Source organism: Tamandua tetradactyla, chromosome 6, assembly GCF_023851605.1.
Source record: "Tamandua tetradactyla isolate mTamTet1 chromosome 6, mTamTet1.pri, whole genome shotgun sequence".
NCBI classification, from domain to species: Eukaryota; Metazoa; Chordata; class Mammalia; order Pilosa; family Myrmecophagidae; genus Tamandua; species Tamandua tetradactyla.
In genome coordinates this window covers 52,823,130-52,838,744 of record NC_135332.1, presented here as the reverse complement: position 1 = coordinate 52,838,744, position 15,615 = coordinate 52,823,130, and the positions used below count along the sequence as shown (strand labels likewise).

Here is a 15,615-nt window from a genome sequence, read left to right as displayed (position 1 = left end):
CCCGGCTTCCTTTCTCCCGGAGGCGCGGCGGGCGGGGCGGGGATGCAGTTGCCCCTCCCCCGGTGGGCAGGGCCTGTGCTGCTTCCTGCCGGAGCGGCCCGGAGCCGCGTAGGGGGCGGAGAGAGCGAGCGGAGAGCGGCGGCGGGGCGGCGCGGGGCCGCGCGGGGCGGAGGGCGCCCGAGGGCGAGCGGGCAGGCGGGCGCCGCGGGTTCCGGGCCGGCCCCGGGGGCGGACGGTTGGCCAGGCGCGCTGAGCCTAGCCGGGGCCTTGCCGGAGCCGGGCCGGGCAGCAGGGGCCGCCGCCTCCCGGGCCCGCCGCCCGCGCCCCCCACGCTGGCCCAGAGGGCTGCGGCCGCTTCGCCGCTGAGGATGTCCCGGAAGGGGCCGCGAGCGGAGGTGTGTGCGGACTGCAGCGCTCCGGGTAAGCGCGGCCGGGCCGGGGGCGGGACCATGCACCGGGGCCGCCGCCGGGCAGGCGCCGGGGCCTGGCTGTAGCGCCGTGCGGGGCCGGAGGGCGGGGCGGGGTGCTGCGGCCTCCGGCCTCGGCTCCCACCAGGGCCACTGCGGAGCCGCGTCCTTGGCGGGAGGAGCGGCCTGGGGTCCCCGGGCCCCTCGCGTCCGTGGACTAGCGAGGAAGGGCATTCCCGGCGACTCCTCCCACCCTTCGGTCTGAGGGAGGCGAGCAGCTAGCTCCCCCACCCCCCCACCTCCATCTCAGTATCCAAACGGAAGCGCCAGCCTGGGATGGCAGGATGGCTGTGGCAGAGGCCGGAGGGTTTAGGAGGTGGGGGCGAGTGTGGTTTTGTCATCTCTGTTCCACCTCCGCGTCCTGCACCTGCTGCTTGTATGGTCTGTGCGCCTGCGGGGTTAGCGGAGGGCAAAGGGCAGAGAGCTGGGCAGATGCGTTGGGGCCTGGATACTGTTTTCTTGGAAGCAGATACCTACTCATACGATGTCCTGCCTCCAGTTCCTAAGGAATCTCCGGGGCCTGCTGGAGATTGGGAACAGATAACCTCAGCTTTTCCTGCTCTCCGGTGAGGCCTGCTTGGGAAAGCAGGCCTGACACTAGTGCCTGGGCCCGGACCCCTCCCGGTCCCCTGGCCCACCTAGTCCGAGCAGAATCAGGTAGGGGGGCAGTGGCAAGAGGTGCCCAGATTTCCTGGATTAAGCTGACTTCCTGGCCTGCCCCCTGGCAGTATATACTCTGGTGTTTCCCTTCCCTTCAGGGTCAGGTTCGGCTGGTGTGAATCCCCCTGGCCTGATGAGGAAGTGATGGACAGTGACCTGAGAGGCGCCTCCTGTCATGTGGGAGGACACTGCCTGTGAGGGGCTGCTAGCAGCTGGCTTGAGGAAGGAAGCTTGACCCTTGTCCATGTTCTCTTTAGAAAATGGGCAGGCTCTTTCTCGAGGAAATCCCTGGGCAGACTCAGGGGGGCAGGTCTGTGAACCCCTGGTGCTATGTGGGCACAATTAAGTGTGAGGGTGTAAAGTCCTGTTTTATGGGCCCATAGCGTTCAGCCATCCCTTGGACAGGCCCAGATTCCAACAGGTTCAGCCCCACAGATGCGCCGGTGGTTCTGGTGTGTGTGTTTGGGAATGGTGGGTGTGTTCCCGGCAGAGACATGGACACAGGGTGCTTTGTGGGTAGTTATGACATGCTTTGTAGGGCCCTGCAGGAGCTGGGAGGGGGGTGCTCTCTCCCCTTATTGGCTGGCAACCATGACCGTCTTTCCCCAACCACTGGCAGACCTGGGGATAGAAACTTGTCTTTTGTCTGTCCCAGGCTGTTCTGCATCTCTGCTGGGTGGGTATAGACTGGGCGGGAGGCCTGGAGACAGCAAGGAGGGCTGTGGGGTCTGAGCAAACACCCAGTAATGGAAGCTTGGATCTTAGTGTTGCTTTTGCTTCCAGCTTACTCTGACCCATGGCAAGACTTCCCTCACTCTGGGCCTTAGTTTCCACAACTGGAAGGCAAAGAAGTTGGCTTAGAAATGGTATTTGAGGGCCCTCCTCCCTTCTCCGAATCCGTGGTCCTAACTGAGCAGAGGGGCTTAGGGCAGCATCAGCATGGCAGCTGTACTGTATTGCACACTTGGCATGCCTGAGGCCTCTGGGTGCCCAGTGGGCTGGATGAGGTGGGTGCACGTCTGTTGTGTTGGAGTGCCCAGCTTCTATTCTATCCCCAGTCCTTGTCCAACACAGGGATTCGTGCCCTGGTTACCTTCTTTTCTTCTGATCCAGAATACAGGTCAGGAAGAGGCAGGCGATGAGACGGGTAAAGATGGCGAGGTGGGCAGGGTGTTGACAGAGCCTTTGTTGTCACTTCACCCCAGCACCTGTGTGGTTTCTGGCACACACAGGTGCTTCCCAAGTGCTTGGAGGCTTGTGTAGACCTCAGCTGGTGGCTTGGGGCTTCCCCGTCCCCCCCACCCTGTGACGCTGGCCCTGGCATGAGGGACCATTCTCAGTCAGGGTTCTGTATCAGCCCAGGGAAGAGGGGTGAGGATATCAATGTGGAATCCGCACCAGAAACCACCCCCTCACTATGATAGGGGTCCTGCACCATTAGTCTTGGAGATGGGGTTGTGGTCTTCTTGTGTTTGTTTAATTTGGGGGGATCTTGGAGGTGAAAAGTGAGGTACAGTGTAAGAGTCCAGACAGCGCAATGCTCCCAGGCCTGGGTACGCAGGGGACAAGTGTGAGTATGTGGTGAGGCAGTTGAACGTGGTATGACTGCTGGGCCACCTTGTCTGGTGCCATCTGTGTCCCTGCCTGCCCTTGGGAGTGCGAAAGAGGGGCAGGGATCTGGGACCCCCTCTCCTCTGCCCACCCTGCCACACACCCAGCCTTTAGAGGCTGGGGACAGCTCTCCAGGGTCTGCTTCTCAGCCCAGAGACCCTCCATCTCACACTTTCCGCTTTGGCAGCCCCAGGCACAGGAGTGAAGACCCCGGGGTGCCCCTGCTGTAGGTGCTGCCAGCCTTGAACATGTTACAAGAGAGCTTGCGGGTTCATTTGTCTCTTCATAACATGGCCGGAGGGGTGGGGTGAATGGTGGGCTTTTCTTTTTTAATCAAGGTGTAACGGATATGGTAAAGTGCCTTAAGCGTTCAGCCTGCAGAATTTTACCCGCCTTTAGACCTGTATAACCAGCACTCCCATCGAGACATTGCGCATTTCCAGCTCCCCAGTGCCTTGTGCCCCCCAAAAGGTAACCTCCCTTCTGGCCTATATCCCTATGGTGACTTTAACCTCTTTCCGGATGGTGGGCTTTGCCCTCTTGTCCAGCAGGTTACTTTGACTCAGGAGAGAAAAAGTGAGAGAGGTCTGGGGCTGGCCTTTAAGTGCAGATCTCCTGGTCCCAGAAAACTGATAACTTTTTTTCTCTGTCCCACACTGGAGGCCAGGGGTGGATGGAGTGGCATGAACTCCCCTTCATAGAGGATTCTTTAGGATTGACACTGGTTAATGTCCATCCCAGGGCCCCTCCTGCCACTTGCCGACACATACCAGACCCCCATCCTGACCGTGGAGCAGAATTCTGCCCAGGGTTGACAGGATACTGAGGGACCCACCACATGCCTTCCCTACCCCCTACATTCCCTGTCCTTTCTGTTCTGAGTTTGGTCCAAGGAGCCTCTTGGGGGCCAGGATCATTTAATCTTAACCTGCAGCAGTTGTTTTACTTTTGGAAAATTTTCCTGTACCCTCTGCCTAGGGCTGGCCTGGGTAAGGCTTGGGGGCTCCACTTTAGGCACAGTGAGTAGGTAGTAGGGTTAGGGTGGGTTTCCCATGTGTAACATCCTTAAGAACTGAGCAAATAAATACCAGCACGGCCCAGACCAGAACAGTGTCCCCTGCCCCCCCCCCCCGCCCCCTCCTATTTCTGACCATAACCCTCTACCATGGGCTCCATAGAGGAGCGGGAAGGCCCCTCCCCCAGGGTGGACAGAGTGCCGAGCAAAGCCTCCAGCCACAGTCCCTGGATCCTGGGTCTTGGTCACCGCCATGTCCAAGGGCTCTCCAAGTCTGTTCTGTCCTTGCTGTGGGGTCCCAGGCCACTGGGCCTGGTTATCTGACTGACTTTTCCAGGCTTGGCTTCTCCAGTGAGGCCCTGGGCCTGGGGTGGAAGCTCCAGGGTGGCCCGTTTATGATCCTGGCCTGGGCGGCAACCCACTTACAGGAAACCCCACCGTTTCAGCAAGAGGAATTTGGGCTGCGTCATTCCCGGCTTCCTGCCTGGGCTGCCGGAGGTGGCTGGTGGGCAGACCCCTGACCCAGTGGGGTTGAATGTTGGGGGGGAAGCTTTCCATGCCTGGAGCTGCTCACTGTTTGAGTGAAGCCAATCTGAGAGTGCGTTCTAGGCCTCCCTCTTTTGGCATAGATGATGGGCCTCCTCCTCATGGGCCACTGGAATCTGCCCCCCGCTCCCAGATGGTAGACAGTGGTCACCTGGTCCATCCCTCTGCTGCCCCCAGCTCGGCGCCGCCCTTTTGGGGACATTCTCCAGTCTCCATCATTGCAGCCCATCCTGCTCCCAAGTCCTTCCTCAGCTCCAACTGAGATTACCCCAGTATTTTTGGGAGAGGGGTTTGGGGGAGCTCTCCCAAAAAGTTTAGGCCCAAAGAGCTGAGCCCTCTCTTTCATTTCCCGTTCCCAGGCCTGACGGGAAGGGGGTGTGCGCAGTGGACAGAGCGCAGGCTGGGCCCCTGACTCAGAGCCTCCTGGTGGTTCTCCTGGGAGCTTTGATGGAAGCCCTTGGGGGGAATCTGGGTCCAGAAAGCGCCTTCTAGTTGGGGGAGGCTGTCATCACCTCAAATGTGTCCTACCCTATAGGGCTCAGCTCTGGGCTCCCTGAGTGGCCACCAGTAGGGCAGAGAGCCAGCCCACTCCCTTCCGCCCCCAAGGACAGGGCTTCCTGAGACAGGGTGGGGGCCTGGGCAGAGCAGAGTGTCCTGGGAGAGAGCCTCCCTGCCCCCACTCTCTGTCAGCACACAATGGCTGCTTTCTCCCCCGTGACCTTTCAGCAGCCTGAGTTGTGTGCAGCTGTCTCCTCCCCCTCTCCCAAGGGCCTCAGGATGGGTGGCATCTCCCCTACTCTTGAGAGGGACACTGGGAGTCCCCACCCAGTTCTGGCTCCCCTTGTTGTTTCCAAATTTCCCTTTTCCCCAAGGGCTGGGAAGAGTGGCTCTCAGGGCTTTGTCTGGCTGGGCTGCCCCCTTCCCTGGGTAGGGGCTGAGGAACAGCAGGGTGGTATGGACATGGCATTGTCTGTAGTGTCAAAGTATGTGGGTATCCACATCCCAGCAACCCCACTCATTGGCTGTGTGACCTTGAGTAAGCCGCCTAACTTCTCTGAGCCACTGTTTCCTCATCTGTAAAGCGTGTCTTACCTCACTTGACAGTCATGTAAGGTACCAAGCGGGTGCACAGCCAATGTTAGTTCCTTTGTTCTCTCCATTCTCCTTAACTGGGGCTCCAGCTCACCTCTTCAGTGCTGGTGGCAGGAGGCTCGGTTGTGGGGGGGTTGTTTTGCATGCCAGGACAAGGGCAGAAATAGGAGCCCATGGAGGCTCAGGGCGGTCAGGCAGATGGGCCAGTGGTTCTAGCAGTTGCTTGGGTGTGGAAGAAATGTCGCACTGACACAGCCACAGGAGAGGTAGGTGCCCAGGGACGCTTAACATCAAGGGTCACTGGCTCAGCATCCCCTTGAGGATTCCTGCCTTCCTGCAGGAAGGGCTGAGAAGGTAGCCGTCTTCCCCCGGGAAGGGCTGTGGGGCTGGTAATGTAGACAAGACAGAAAGCTGTGTCTGCTGGGCAGGCCTGTGACCACACCTCCCCAGACGGGCACAGATGTGTTGGGAAGGGCATGGCTCTGTCAGTCCCTGGCTATGTGCCCTGGGGAAAATCCCTTCTACTGCCGAGGGTCAGTTTCTTTCTCTGTAGCCTGTTCCCATCCCACAGGCTGCTGGGGCCCGGGTGGGCGGGTGCATTGGAGGACTAAGCATACCCCGGCCTCAGAGCCAGTGCTCAGGAGGCCAAAGTCTACCCAGTGTCTGGCCATGGCTGATCTTGCCCCCACCCTGCAGACCCTGGCTGGGCCTCCATCAGCAGGGGTGTGCTGGTGTGCGACGAGTGCTGCAGTGTGCACCGGAGCCTGGGACGCCACATCTCCATCGTCAAGCACCTTCGCCACAGTGCCTGGCCTCCCACACTCCTGCAGGTATGAGGCCGGGCTGGGGCGCGCTGCCTTCCTCAACTCCCCTGACCTGACCACTCTCCCCACACCCATCCAGAACCTGCAGCTTCCAGGGCAGCACTCCCTGGAGCACAGCCTAACTCTGGCTTGTTCCACCTGTCCACTGACCCCATGGAAAGGAAGTTTCCAGAACAAGTCATACTGACTGGGGCTCTGCCACTTACTAGCTGGCCATGCAACATTGAGCACGTCGTGTCACCTCCCTGAGCCTCGGCCTGCTCACTGGGCTTGGGGTGCCCAGAGGATCCATGGCCTCTAGTGGTGGGACTGGATTGATGTGTGACAGTGCCAGCCACTCAGTAGGCCCCCATGGTGCCCTGTGCAGCCTTTTGGGCTGCAGTGGGTACTCAAGAGGTGTTCCCTCCAGTCCACAGCATCCAGTGTGCCCTCTCTCACTTGGCATCTCTTCCCCGCAGATGGTGCACACACTCGCCAGCAACGGGGCCAACTCCATCTGGGAGCACTCCCTGCTGGATCCTGCACAAGTGCAGAGTGGCCGGCGCAAAGCCAACCCCCAAGACAAAGTCCAGTGAGTAGGGTGGAGGGGTGGTGAGCAGGGGCTCTGTGGTCTGGGGTATGGGCCCGGGAGGTGACTGAGTAACTGGCCCCTCCCTATTTCCCCATATGCCCCACGCAGCCCCATCAAGTCTGAGTTCATCAGGGCCAAGTACCAGATGCTGGCATTTGTGCACAAGCTTCCCTGCCGCGATGATGACGGGGTCACCGCCAAAGACCTCAGCAAGGTTTGAGGGGTCCCATGACAGTGTGGGTGGACATCAACTCTTCTTTGCACCCACCAATGACACCCTCCTCTCCTTGGTCACCACTGACCCCTATGCCCCAAAGGCTCCCAGATCAGGGGAGAACAGGTGGGCATGGGGGAGGCAAAACTGCTTGGTCAAGCTGTGTGTGGCCACAGCCTCTCAGCTCTCAAGTGGACACATGAGGCCCTGGCTCTGCCACTCAAAAGCTGTAACATTTCAGAGCAGTTGCTTAGCCTTTCAGGGCTTCAGTTTCCCTATCTGTGAAATAGGAAGGAAATAAGAGCATCTACCTCATAGGTAACATCAGGCAGAGCACCTGGCACAAGGTAGGTGGTGACTGGTAGCAGCTATTTCTAATTGGCATTGGCTCTTAGTGGCAAGCCCTCTGTCCTCCTGACACAGCCTGATTCTGGCTGACCCCGTATTGCTGGCAGGAGCCCCAGGAGCTGCCTGGCTTGGGTACAGCATAGGGAGGGTCCCCTTGTGCACACACAGATTTGTTGCATGCTCCACTCCTTGCAGCAACTGCACTCTAGCGTGCGGACAGGCAACTTGGAGACGTGTCTGCGCCTGCTGTCCCTGGGCGCCCAGGCCAACTTCTTCCACCCAGAGAAGGGCACTACACCTCTGCATGTGGCTGCCAAGGCAGGGCAGACTCTGCAGGCTGAGTTGCTTGTAGTGTATGGAGCTGACCCTGGATCCCCTGACGTTAATGGCCGGACACCCATCGACTATGCCAGGTGAGGGTCAGCTGAGTGGTAAGGGGATGGGTGGATGTGGGGAGTCGGTTGCTGCTGCAGGGCTCAGCCATGCCTCCTCCCACAGGCAGGCGGGGCACCATGAGCTGGCGGAAAGGCTAGTGGAGTGCCAGTATGAGCTCACTGACCGTTTGGCCTTCTACCTCTGTGGACGCAAGCCGGGTGAGCAGAGTGTGGGGAAGGCCGGGCTGGGGCAGGCAGGTGGGACCCAGGCACGCCCAGCAGCAGGTGCCATGGTGACAGAGCTGGCTGGGGAACAGTGTTGCTAGGCAACTAGCTCCTGAGAAATTGCTGCAGGCTCTGGGCTGCAGCGCTGTCGGGGCAGTGAGGGGGGCGGGTAAAGCTTTCAACCAGCAACCAGGGCTCGTGGGGGTGGCCTGCCATTCTCCCTTCCTCCTGACACTTCTGGATGTCAGGCCCTGCTCACGGCAGTGAGGTGGGCTTCCAGCTGCTGAGGCCACCCAGCACCAGTGACTTGGCATTTTTATTTTTGCTCAGATCACAAGAATGGGCATTACATCATCCCACAGATGGCTGACAGGTAAGTGCCCACCTGATGCCCCTTTCTAGAGACTCCCAGAAGCTGTTGGATGCCATGCTGGGTGCTTCACCCCAGAACCCCAACTCCTCTTCCTACTTCCTCAGGCTACAGGGCCTGGGGCACTGCTCCCCTGCCTCCACCCTTCCCCAGGGGCTGGCTGAGATACAGGCCTTTCACAGCCCAGATTTCCCTCCCTAATGCTTGGCCCCAAGGCAAGTAAGAAGTGTCATCTTGCACGCCGCCAACACAGCCTGAGCCCCGTGCCTGTCGAGTACCCCGAGGGCTTGTGTGCAAGCAAAGACCCCTGGGCTGGCAGGGGTTGGGCACTGGGTTCTGCTCCTGGTGGCTCTGATCCCACTGTCTTTGGACAAGCTACTTCTTTTCTTTGAAAAGATGGGTGGGCTCAAGGGATTCGACCGCTTTGAGACTTGTAGCCAGGACTCTGTGGTGTGTTCAGATTTGGACAGGGGCGGGGGCCAGGGTGGTGTGTGTGTCTTGCCTCTGCTCTGAGAGGCCCCAGGCGCCCAGGCCGGGGTGGACACCTGGGTCCCATACCCAGCTCACAGGATAGATGCGAGCGCCACCTGGTGGCCACCTCTGTGATGGCAGAGTGTTCAGGACAGGCTGTACCTGTTGGCCTTTAGAAGGCAGACCTTCTTCTAAAGCCCTCTGTGGGCAGATGGGGGTGGTCAGGCCTTAGAACCTGGGATCCCTGAACCCAGACCTCCCCTCTTCAGAGACCCCAAGGCTTCTCCCTACTACTCTGGTCTGGTTCTGCCTGGCATCGGTATGTGTTGTAAACACACCCAAGTGGGCATGCATTTAATGACATGTTAACTGAACACCTGCCCAGTGCTAGCTGCTGTGCTGGGCACAGGGGACACAGAGATAACACCCAGTGTCCTGAGGAACTCACAGCCCAGAGGAGCAGCAGCATAGTCAAGGGACAGTTACTGTCCAGTGTTGGGAATACGGCAACAGAGGCAAAGACACAGAAGTTAGAATGCTCTACAGGGAGTGCAGGCAGCCTGTGTGGCCGGAGCATATCATGAGATACAGGAAATCCCAGGAGCAATATTGGAATGGAGACAGATGAGAGCATGGCCTTCTCTAGGAGCCTCAATGAGTGTTACAGCTTCATCCGGAGAGCAGAGAGGGTGCCAAGCATGGATGTGTGGAGTCAACTCAGACGCTGAGTGGCTGTGTGACTTCAGGCAGGCCACTTAACTTCTCTGAGCCTGGATTACCTCAATTGTGGTACAGGGATGACAGTATGTATTTTTCAGGGCTGTGGTAAAGGTTAAATAAGAGAATACATGCAAATCACTCAGCATAGATTGTTTTTAAAGTGAGCTTTTTGTTGAAGCACAGATTGTTTCAAGGCTAGGGGGCAGCCAGATATGTTAGTTCAAATTGATGAACAGCTGCTGGGTGGAGAAAGAATTGTGGGGGCAAGACTGGAAGTAGGGAGACAGGTTACGAAACTGTTACAAAAGCCCAGGCCAGAGGAAATAATGGTAGAACATGGGGAGTGAATGTGGTCGAAGGTGAGAGGGGCATCAGGTGACACTCAGTAGCTGAGGCTGGTGCTGGGTGAATAGTGTGCTACCAGTTGACGGAAGGCAAACTGGAGGAGCAGGAGGCTGGGGAAGAATGCGTTCAGTTTTGTACACTCTGGGTCAGGTGTGTGGATGGAGATGTGTCAGTGCTTGATGTGGGAAGGTGTGGGCTGTCCTGCTTGTGGGTAATTACTACCTCTGTCCTATTTTCTCTGCTGCCTTCCTCTGGACTTAGATCTCGACAAAAGTGCATGTCTCAGAGGTATATGTGCCTGCTGGGGGTGCAGGTTTTGGAGGCTGGGTGGGGTGGGAAGGTGCTAAGTGTGTGGCATTTGGGCTGTTGTCTCCCTGGGATCTTGCATGTTTGGGAGGTCACTACCAGGGCCTGGCCACCTCTCATGGCTGGCCTCTCCCCTCCTCCCCACTCCCATCTCCATCCTTCATCCACAGCCTGGACCTGTCAGAGCTGGCCAAAGCTGCCAAGAAGAAGTTGCAGGCGGTGAGTATGCTCAGACAGGCCCCCTCCTACTTGCGGCTACCCCCACATCTGTCACTCTAACCCCTTGTAATTGCTTCCCCTTCCTCATGGCTTGTCCTAGATGCCCTCCATATCTTTGACCTGGTCCTCCTCCCACCCCTTATTCTAGTCTTACCAGTCTCCTGACCTCAACTTCCCCACCCCGTGTTTGCCCCTGGTTCTGTCCTCCCAGGTGTGTTGGAGGCCCTGTGAGGGAATTAACTGGTCTGGTCTCCCTTCTGCCCTTTCCCACCTGGGAGACTGTGGGGACTGGATAGCACAAGGGACATGAGCCCTTCCCCACGTCTTACTCTGTCCTGGTGAGCTGGCCTTGCCAGCACAGGGTGCCAATCAATCTGATAAGGCCTGCATGCCCCTCTCCATCTCCAGCTCAGCAACCGGCTTTTTGAGGAACTTGCCATGGACGTGTATGACGAGGTGGATCGAAGAGAGAATGATGCGGGTGAGCCAGGAGGTGTCAGGCCTTGGAGGCAGGGCAGGCAAGAGTCACTGCCCTGTTGGGGAAGTGCTGGGACCTGGCATGGGTCTCTGGTCTTTTTACTGGGACTAAGAAGGGGTACATGGGTTTGGCACCACCCAGCAGGCCAGCAGATAAGCCCCTGCCAGCTGTGAGCCTGTCTGGGCAGCTGCCCCAGCTGGACAGTGTGTGCTGAGCTGGAGGTAGCCGCCTGCTCCTCCCACCCCCACCCCCACCCCTGGGACTGGGACTCAACTCTGCTCTGGCCACCCTCCCACTTGGCTCTCTCCCCAGGCCTGCTCCGCCCCCCTGCATCACTCCTCACTGGCCATAGCCAGATTCCAGCCCAAACTCTGGGTCAGACTAGGCAGGAGGGAGTTGCCTTGTTCTGTCCGTCAGTCCCCCAACCGGCCTCACCCAGCCTAGCTTTGCGTGCCTGAAGACCACCTGTTTTGAACACCAACGCTCAGTAGGCGTGGGGAGGGGCTAGGAAGGCTCCCCCACTTCTGCACTGTGGATCTGGCCACTGTGAACCCGTTTCTCGCTGCCCCTCCCCCACAGTGTGGCTGGCTACCCAAAACCACAGCACCCTGGTGACGGAACGTAGCGCCGTGCCCTTCCTGCCTGTTAACCCTGAATACTCGGCCACCCGGAATCAGGTGAGGGGGCTAGGTGGGCGGCCTGGTGGGGTCCCCCCCATCCTAGAGTTGCCGGCATTGTAAGCTCGGGCCTTCCTTGGCCCAGCTCTTCTCCACCCTTTGCTGGGGCCTCCCCAGGCACTGGGATTTGGGAACAGAGAAGAGGCTTTTCTTTGAGCACTCGGAGAGAAGCCTCTTCCCAAGAGCTTCCCTTGCTACCCTGAATCTTCATCACGCCTCTGCCCCTTGTCCCGGGACTGGCCTCAGCACATTGGCTAGATGAAGCTGGATTTTTCTAACTGTGTTTGAATCAGATAATGAGGAGATGCCTTGCTGCTTTGCTGCTCTGTCCTCACCCCTGGGGTCAGCCATGAGCGGCCCCCTCATCCGACCTGGCCCGCCTACTTTGCAGGGGCGGCAGAAGTTGGCCCGCTTCAATGCTCGGGAGTTTGCCACCTTGATCATCGACATCCTCAGCGAGGCCAAGCGGAGACAGCAGGGCAAGAGCCTGAGCAGCCCCACAGGTAGGGAGGTGGCGGCTGCAGGCCAGGTTGTTATCTTTCATGGTTCCCTTGGCAGGGGAGGCGGTGGTGTGGTGGGGGGTGTGGGGCTGAGTGAGCCCTGAGTGATGGGCCTGTGTCCTCAGACAATCTTGAGTTCTCCACGCGGAGCCAGAGTGACCTCGACGACCAGCACGACTACGACAGCGTGGCCTCCGACGAGGACACGGACCAGGAGCCCCTGCGCAGTGCCAACGCCACGCGTAACAACCGTGCCCGGGTCTGAGTGCCGCCCCTTCCCAGCCCCCACTGCCCATTCCCACATGCCCCCACCCTGCCTCTGTCCAACAGCTCAGTGCTCTCTTCTGGGACCCCAACTGGCCCTAGGCACAAGAGAGCTGGACCCAGCCCTGTGGCCAACTGGCCTGTGTCTCGCTCTGCAGAGCATGGACTCTTCAGACCTGTCTGATGGGGCCGTGACGCTGCAGGAATACCTGGAGCTGAAGAAGGCCCTGGCGACCTCCGAGGCAAAGGTGCAGCAGCTCATGAAGGTCAACAGCAGCTTGAGTGATGAGCTCCGGAGGCTGCAGAGGGAGGTGAGGGCTGTGGTGTTAGTGGGAGTTGGGGGCTCGTAGGACCCCCTGGGGAAGGGGCACCCTCTCCCGGAGGTGGGGAGCCTGCCTGGACCAGCATCCCTGACCCCACCATGGCGGCGGCTCACAGATCCACAAGCTGCAGGCGGAGAACCTGCAGATACGGCAGCAGTCGGGGCCTGCACCCTCGCCCCCGCTGCCCAGTGAGCGGGCAGAGCACACAGCCGTGGGGCCCGGCACGAGTGCCCACCGCAGAGACCGCCAGGCCTTCTCCATGTACGAGCCAGGCTCTGCCCTGAAGCCCTTTGGGGGCCCACCAGGCGACGAGCTCGGCACACGGCTCCAGACTTTCCACAGCAATGTGAGTTGCCCGCGAGTCTCCAGGGCTGAGGGAAACAGAGGGTTGGTGTCACTGCAGCCCTGTCCGCTGTAACACCCCACTGTGCTAACATCCCAGGAGCTGGAGGATGACGCCGTCTATTCAGTGCACGTCCCTGCTGGCCTCTACAGGGTAAGCAGGAGCAGGGGAAAGGGGGTGTATGCCGGCATCAGGCTGTACACCAGGTGTTGGGCTGAGATGAATTACATGTCCACAGTCCCTGCCCTCGCCGAGGGGTGTGGGGTGGCAGGGAGGAGGAGAGGCTGACTCCAGTCTTGTCCTGCTTTCAGATCCGGAAGGGGGTGTCTGCCTCAGCTGTGCCCTTCCCTCCCTCCTCCCCACTGCTGTCCTGCCCCCAGGAAGGAAGCCGCCACACAGTAATGTTTCCAGGCCCACAGCTGGAGGGACGGGCTGGGCTGAAATGCATGGGCCAGGAGGGGTAGGAAGAGTGAGTGCGGTGGGGGGTCTGGGCCTAGGAACGTGTACCCCACCTGCCGCCCCTCCCCCCACACTCTGCAGAGCAAACTTTCCCGTCACGGCAGTGGCGCCGACAGCGACTATGAGAACACGCAGAGTGGGGACCCACTGCTCGGGTGAGGAACCCCAGGTTCCCAGCCAAACCCCAGCCCTGCTCACAGCCCAAGGGGAGGAGGTCAAGAGGGCTCCAGAGTGCCCATGAGGGCATCCACTGGAATGTCTCTCTTTCCAACCCTGGGCCCTAGACTGGAAGGAAAGAGATTTCTAGAGCTGGGTAAGGAGGAGGACTTCCACCCGGAGTTGGAAAGCCTGGACGGGGACCTAGACCCTGGGCTTCCCAGCACCGAGGACGTCATCCTGAAGACTGAGCAGGTGACCAAGAACATTCAGGAGCTGCTGCGGGCGGCCCAGGAGTTCAAGCATGACAGGTATCGGGTGGGGGTGAGCAGGTTTATAGTGGCTTCTGGGTTCCTGCAGAGGGCAGGAGGGGGTCCCCTCACTTATCCTCCCTTCCCCCCACAGCTTTGTGCCCTGCTCAGAGAAGATCCACTTGGCTGTGACTGAGATGGCCTCACTCTTCCCAAAGGTACAGGAGCAGAGAGAGGAGCAGGAGTGGGAGGCCCTTGGGGTGGGGCAGGCAGAGTCTGACTGTGGCCACTCGGGTGAAGACATGGACATGCTGTGCCAGGGTCACGGTGCCTGTCTGAGGCCCAGCCTCTCCCCCACCCTCCGCAGAGGCCAGCCCTGGAGCCAGTGCGCAGCTCACTGCGGTTGCTCAATGCCAGCGCCTACCGGCTGCAGAGCGAGTGCCGGAAGACCGTGCCGCCAGAGCCCGGTGCCCCTGTGGACTTCCAGCTGCTGACGCAGCAGGTGATCCAGTGCGCCTATGACATCGCCAAGGCTGCCAAGCAGCTGGTCACCATCACCACCCGAGAGAAGAAGCAGTGACCACTCTCCCTACACCCTCACCCACACCCTGGGACCTCACTGGCCATGGGAGCTGGGCTACTCCAGACACTAATTCCCACCCCAACAGAGCCACTGGCACAAGTGCCCTTAGTGCTGCCTTTTCCCCCTGGCAGCCAGGTGCCCTGGTGCCCACCCCCCTCAAGCCCCAAGGATGGGGAGGTGGGGGGCAGGAGCTTCTGTCCCCCATATTCCATGTACCTCCCCCTGTACATAGCATCCCCTCCCCTTCTAGCGTGCAGGGGCCTGCAAGGCATCACTCCCAGCCCCTTGCCCTCTGGGGCACCCTCAGCAAAGGGTAGGGGTGGGGCACTCCAGGTGGGGCATCTTCCCCTACATGCACCCCACCCCCACGAGCCAGTTCAGCCCTACTGGGGGGCTGAGCGGGGGCATCCCCCCCTTTGTATATAATCTCTGTGGATGTCCCTGCCCTGTAGCCACCAGCCCCTGCTGCTCTTTCTTTAATGCCAAACAGTCCCTGCCTAGGGCACAGGTGCCAGCCTGTGTGCTGGGGTCCCCAGCAGCAAACACTGGAAAACTTTTTTTTGTTCTCTTCTCTTCCATCCCCTAATTTTAACTTTGTGGTAACTGAGTGTCCCTGAGTGCCTGCGTGTGAGTGTGCGGGGCGGCTGTGCCGTTCCAGAGGCCTGGTCCATCTGGGTTTAGTGAGGGGTGAGGGGACCTGAGCAGTGGGACTAGCATTAGGGGCCAGCCTCCCTCTCCCCCACCCAGGGGCCAGGGACCGCTGGGATACCCAGCTGTGTTCCTGCCAGCTGCCTCCCCTTTTCTCCCCCCTCAAACTCCTCCTCTTTGAACTTCAAACAGAAACCACTTCCTTCCATTTCTTGTCCCCCTCCCTTGTGGAAGGGGACTGCGCTGGCTGGGGCAGAGATCTGAGCCTGGGGCTGGCTCCCCAGGGTCTCCAACTCAGCAGGTGGATGCAGAGCTGAGAGCCCTGTTCTCCACCCACTCTGAGATGCCAGCACCCACTGTCAGCACCTGCACCTCTGCTGTGGGCCCACCCTCTGGGCCCTGCAGCTTGGTGGGCTGATGAGCGGCACATGCCAGCTCTTCTCCCTGTCCTGATTCTGGGGGGGCCAGGCCCTGTCTGTGTGGTGGTGGGTGGGCTGACTGTCAAGACGTGTGTCATGTACATTTGTATCAAAAATAAATAAGTGACCATGGTGC

The 15,615-nt window shown here is 59.6% G+C and overlaps 1 protein-coding gene across 2 annotated transcripts; it reads left to right on the top strand.

Moving 5' to 3' along the window:
- Window positions 1–290: 290 nt before the first annotated feature.
- On the top strand, window positions 291–15,611 carry GIT1 (GIT ArfGAP 1). Of its 2 annotated transcripts, XM_077165381.1 has the most exons (21): window positions 291–420; window positions 6,088–6,221; window positions 6,674–6,786; window positions 6,895–7,000; window positions 7,544–7,761; window positions 7,847–7,941; window positions 8,278–8,320; window positions 10,115–10,141; window positions 10,330–10,378; window positions 10,787–10,859; window positions 11,436–11,533; window positions 11,925–12,036; window positions 12,159–12,292; window positions 12,456–12,608; window positions 12,736–12,966; window positions 13,063–13,116; window positions 13,275–13,361; window positions 13,504–13,577; window positions 13,707–13,889; window positions 13,984–14,047; window positions 14,197–15,611. In XM_077165381.1, the coding sequence occupies exons 1-21, from the start codon at window positions 369–371 to the stop codon at window positions 14,407–14,409; spliced, it is 2,313 nt and encodes a 770-aa protein (XP_077021496.1). In that variant the 5' UTR covers window positions 291–368; the 3' UTR covers window positions 14,410–15,611. The 2 variants fall into 2 exon arrangements, with proteins under 2 accessions (XP_077021496.1, XP_077021495.1); XM_077165380.1 differs by lacking the exon at window positions 10,115–10,141 and having other exon boundaries at window positions 295–420.
- The last annotated feature ends 4 nt before the right edge of the window (window positions 15,612–15,615 follow it).

Excerpts from the sequence above, each read along its gene's own strand:
- GIT1 (XM_077165381.1), top strand. The coding sequence starts at position 369 with ATGTCCCGGAAGGGGCCGCGAGCGGAGGTGTGTGCGGACTGCAGCGCT. Across the intron at positions 7,001-7,543 it reads CCGCCAAAGACCTCAGCAAG|CAACTGCACTCTAGCGTGCG; the intron begins GTTTGAGGGGTC and ends CACTCCTTGCAG. Across the intron at positions 13,362-13,503 it reads AGGAAGGAAGCCGCCACACA|AGCAAACTTTCCCGTCACGG; the intron begins GTAATGTTTCCA and ends CACACTCTGCAG.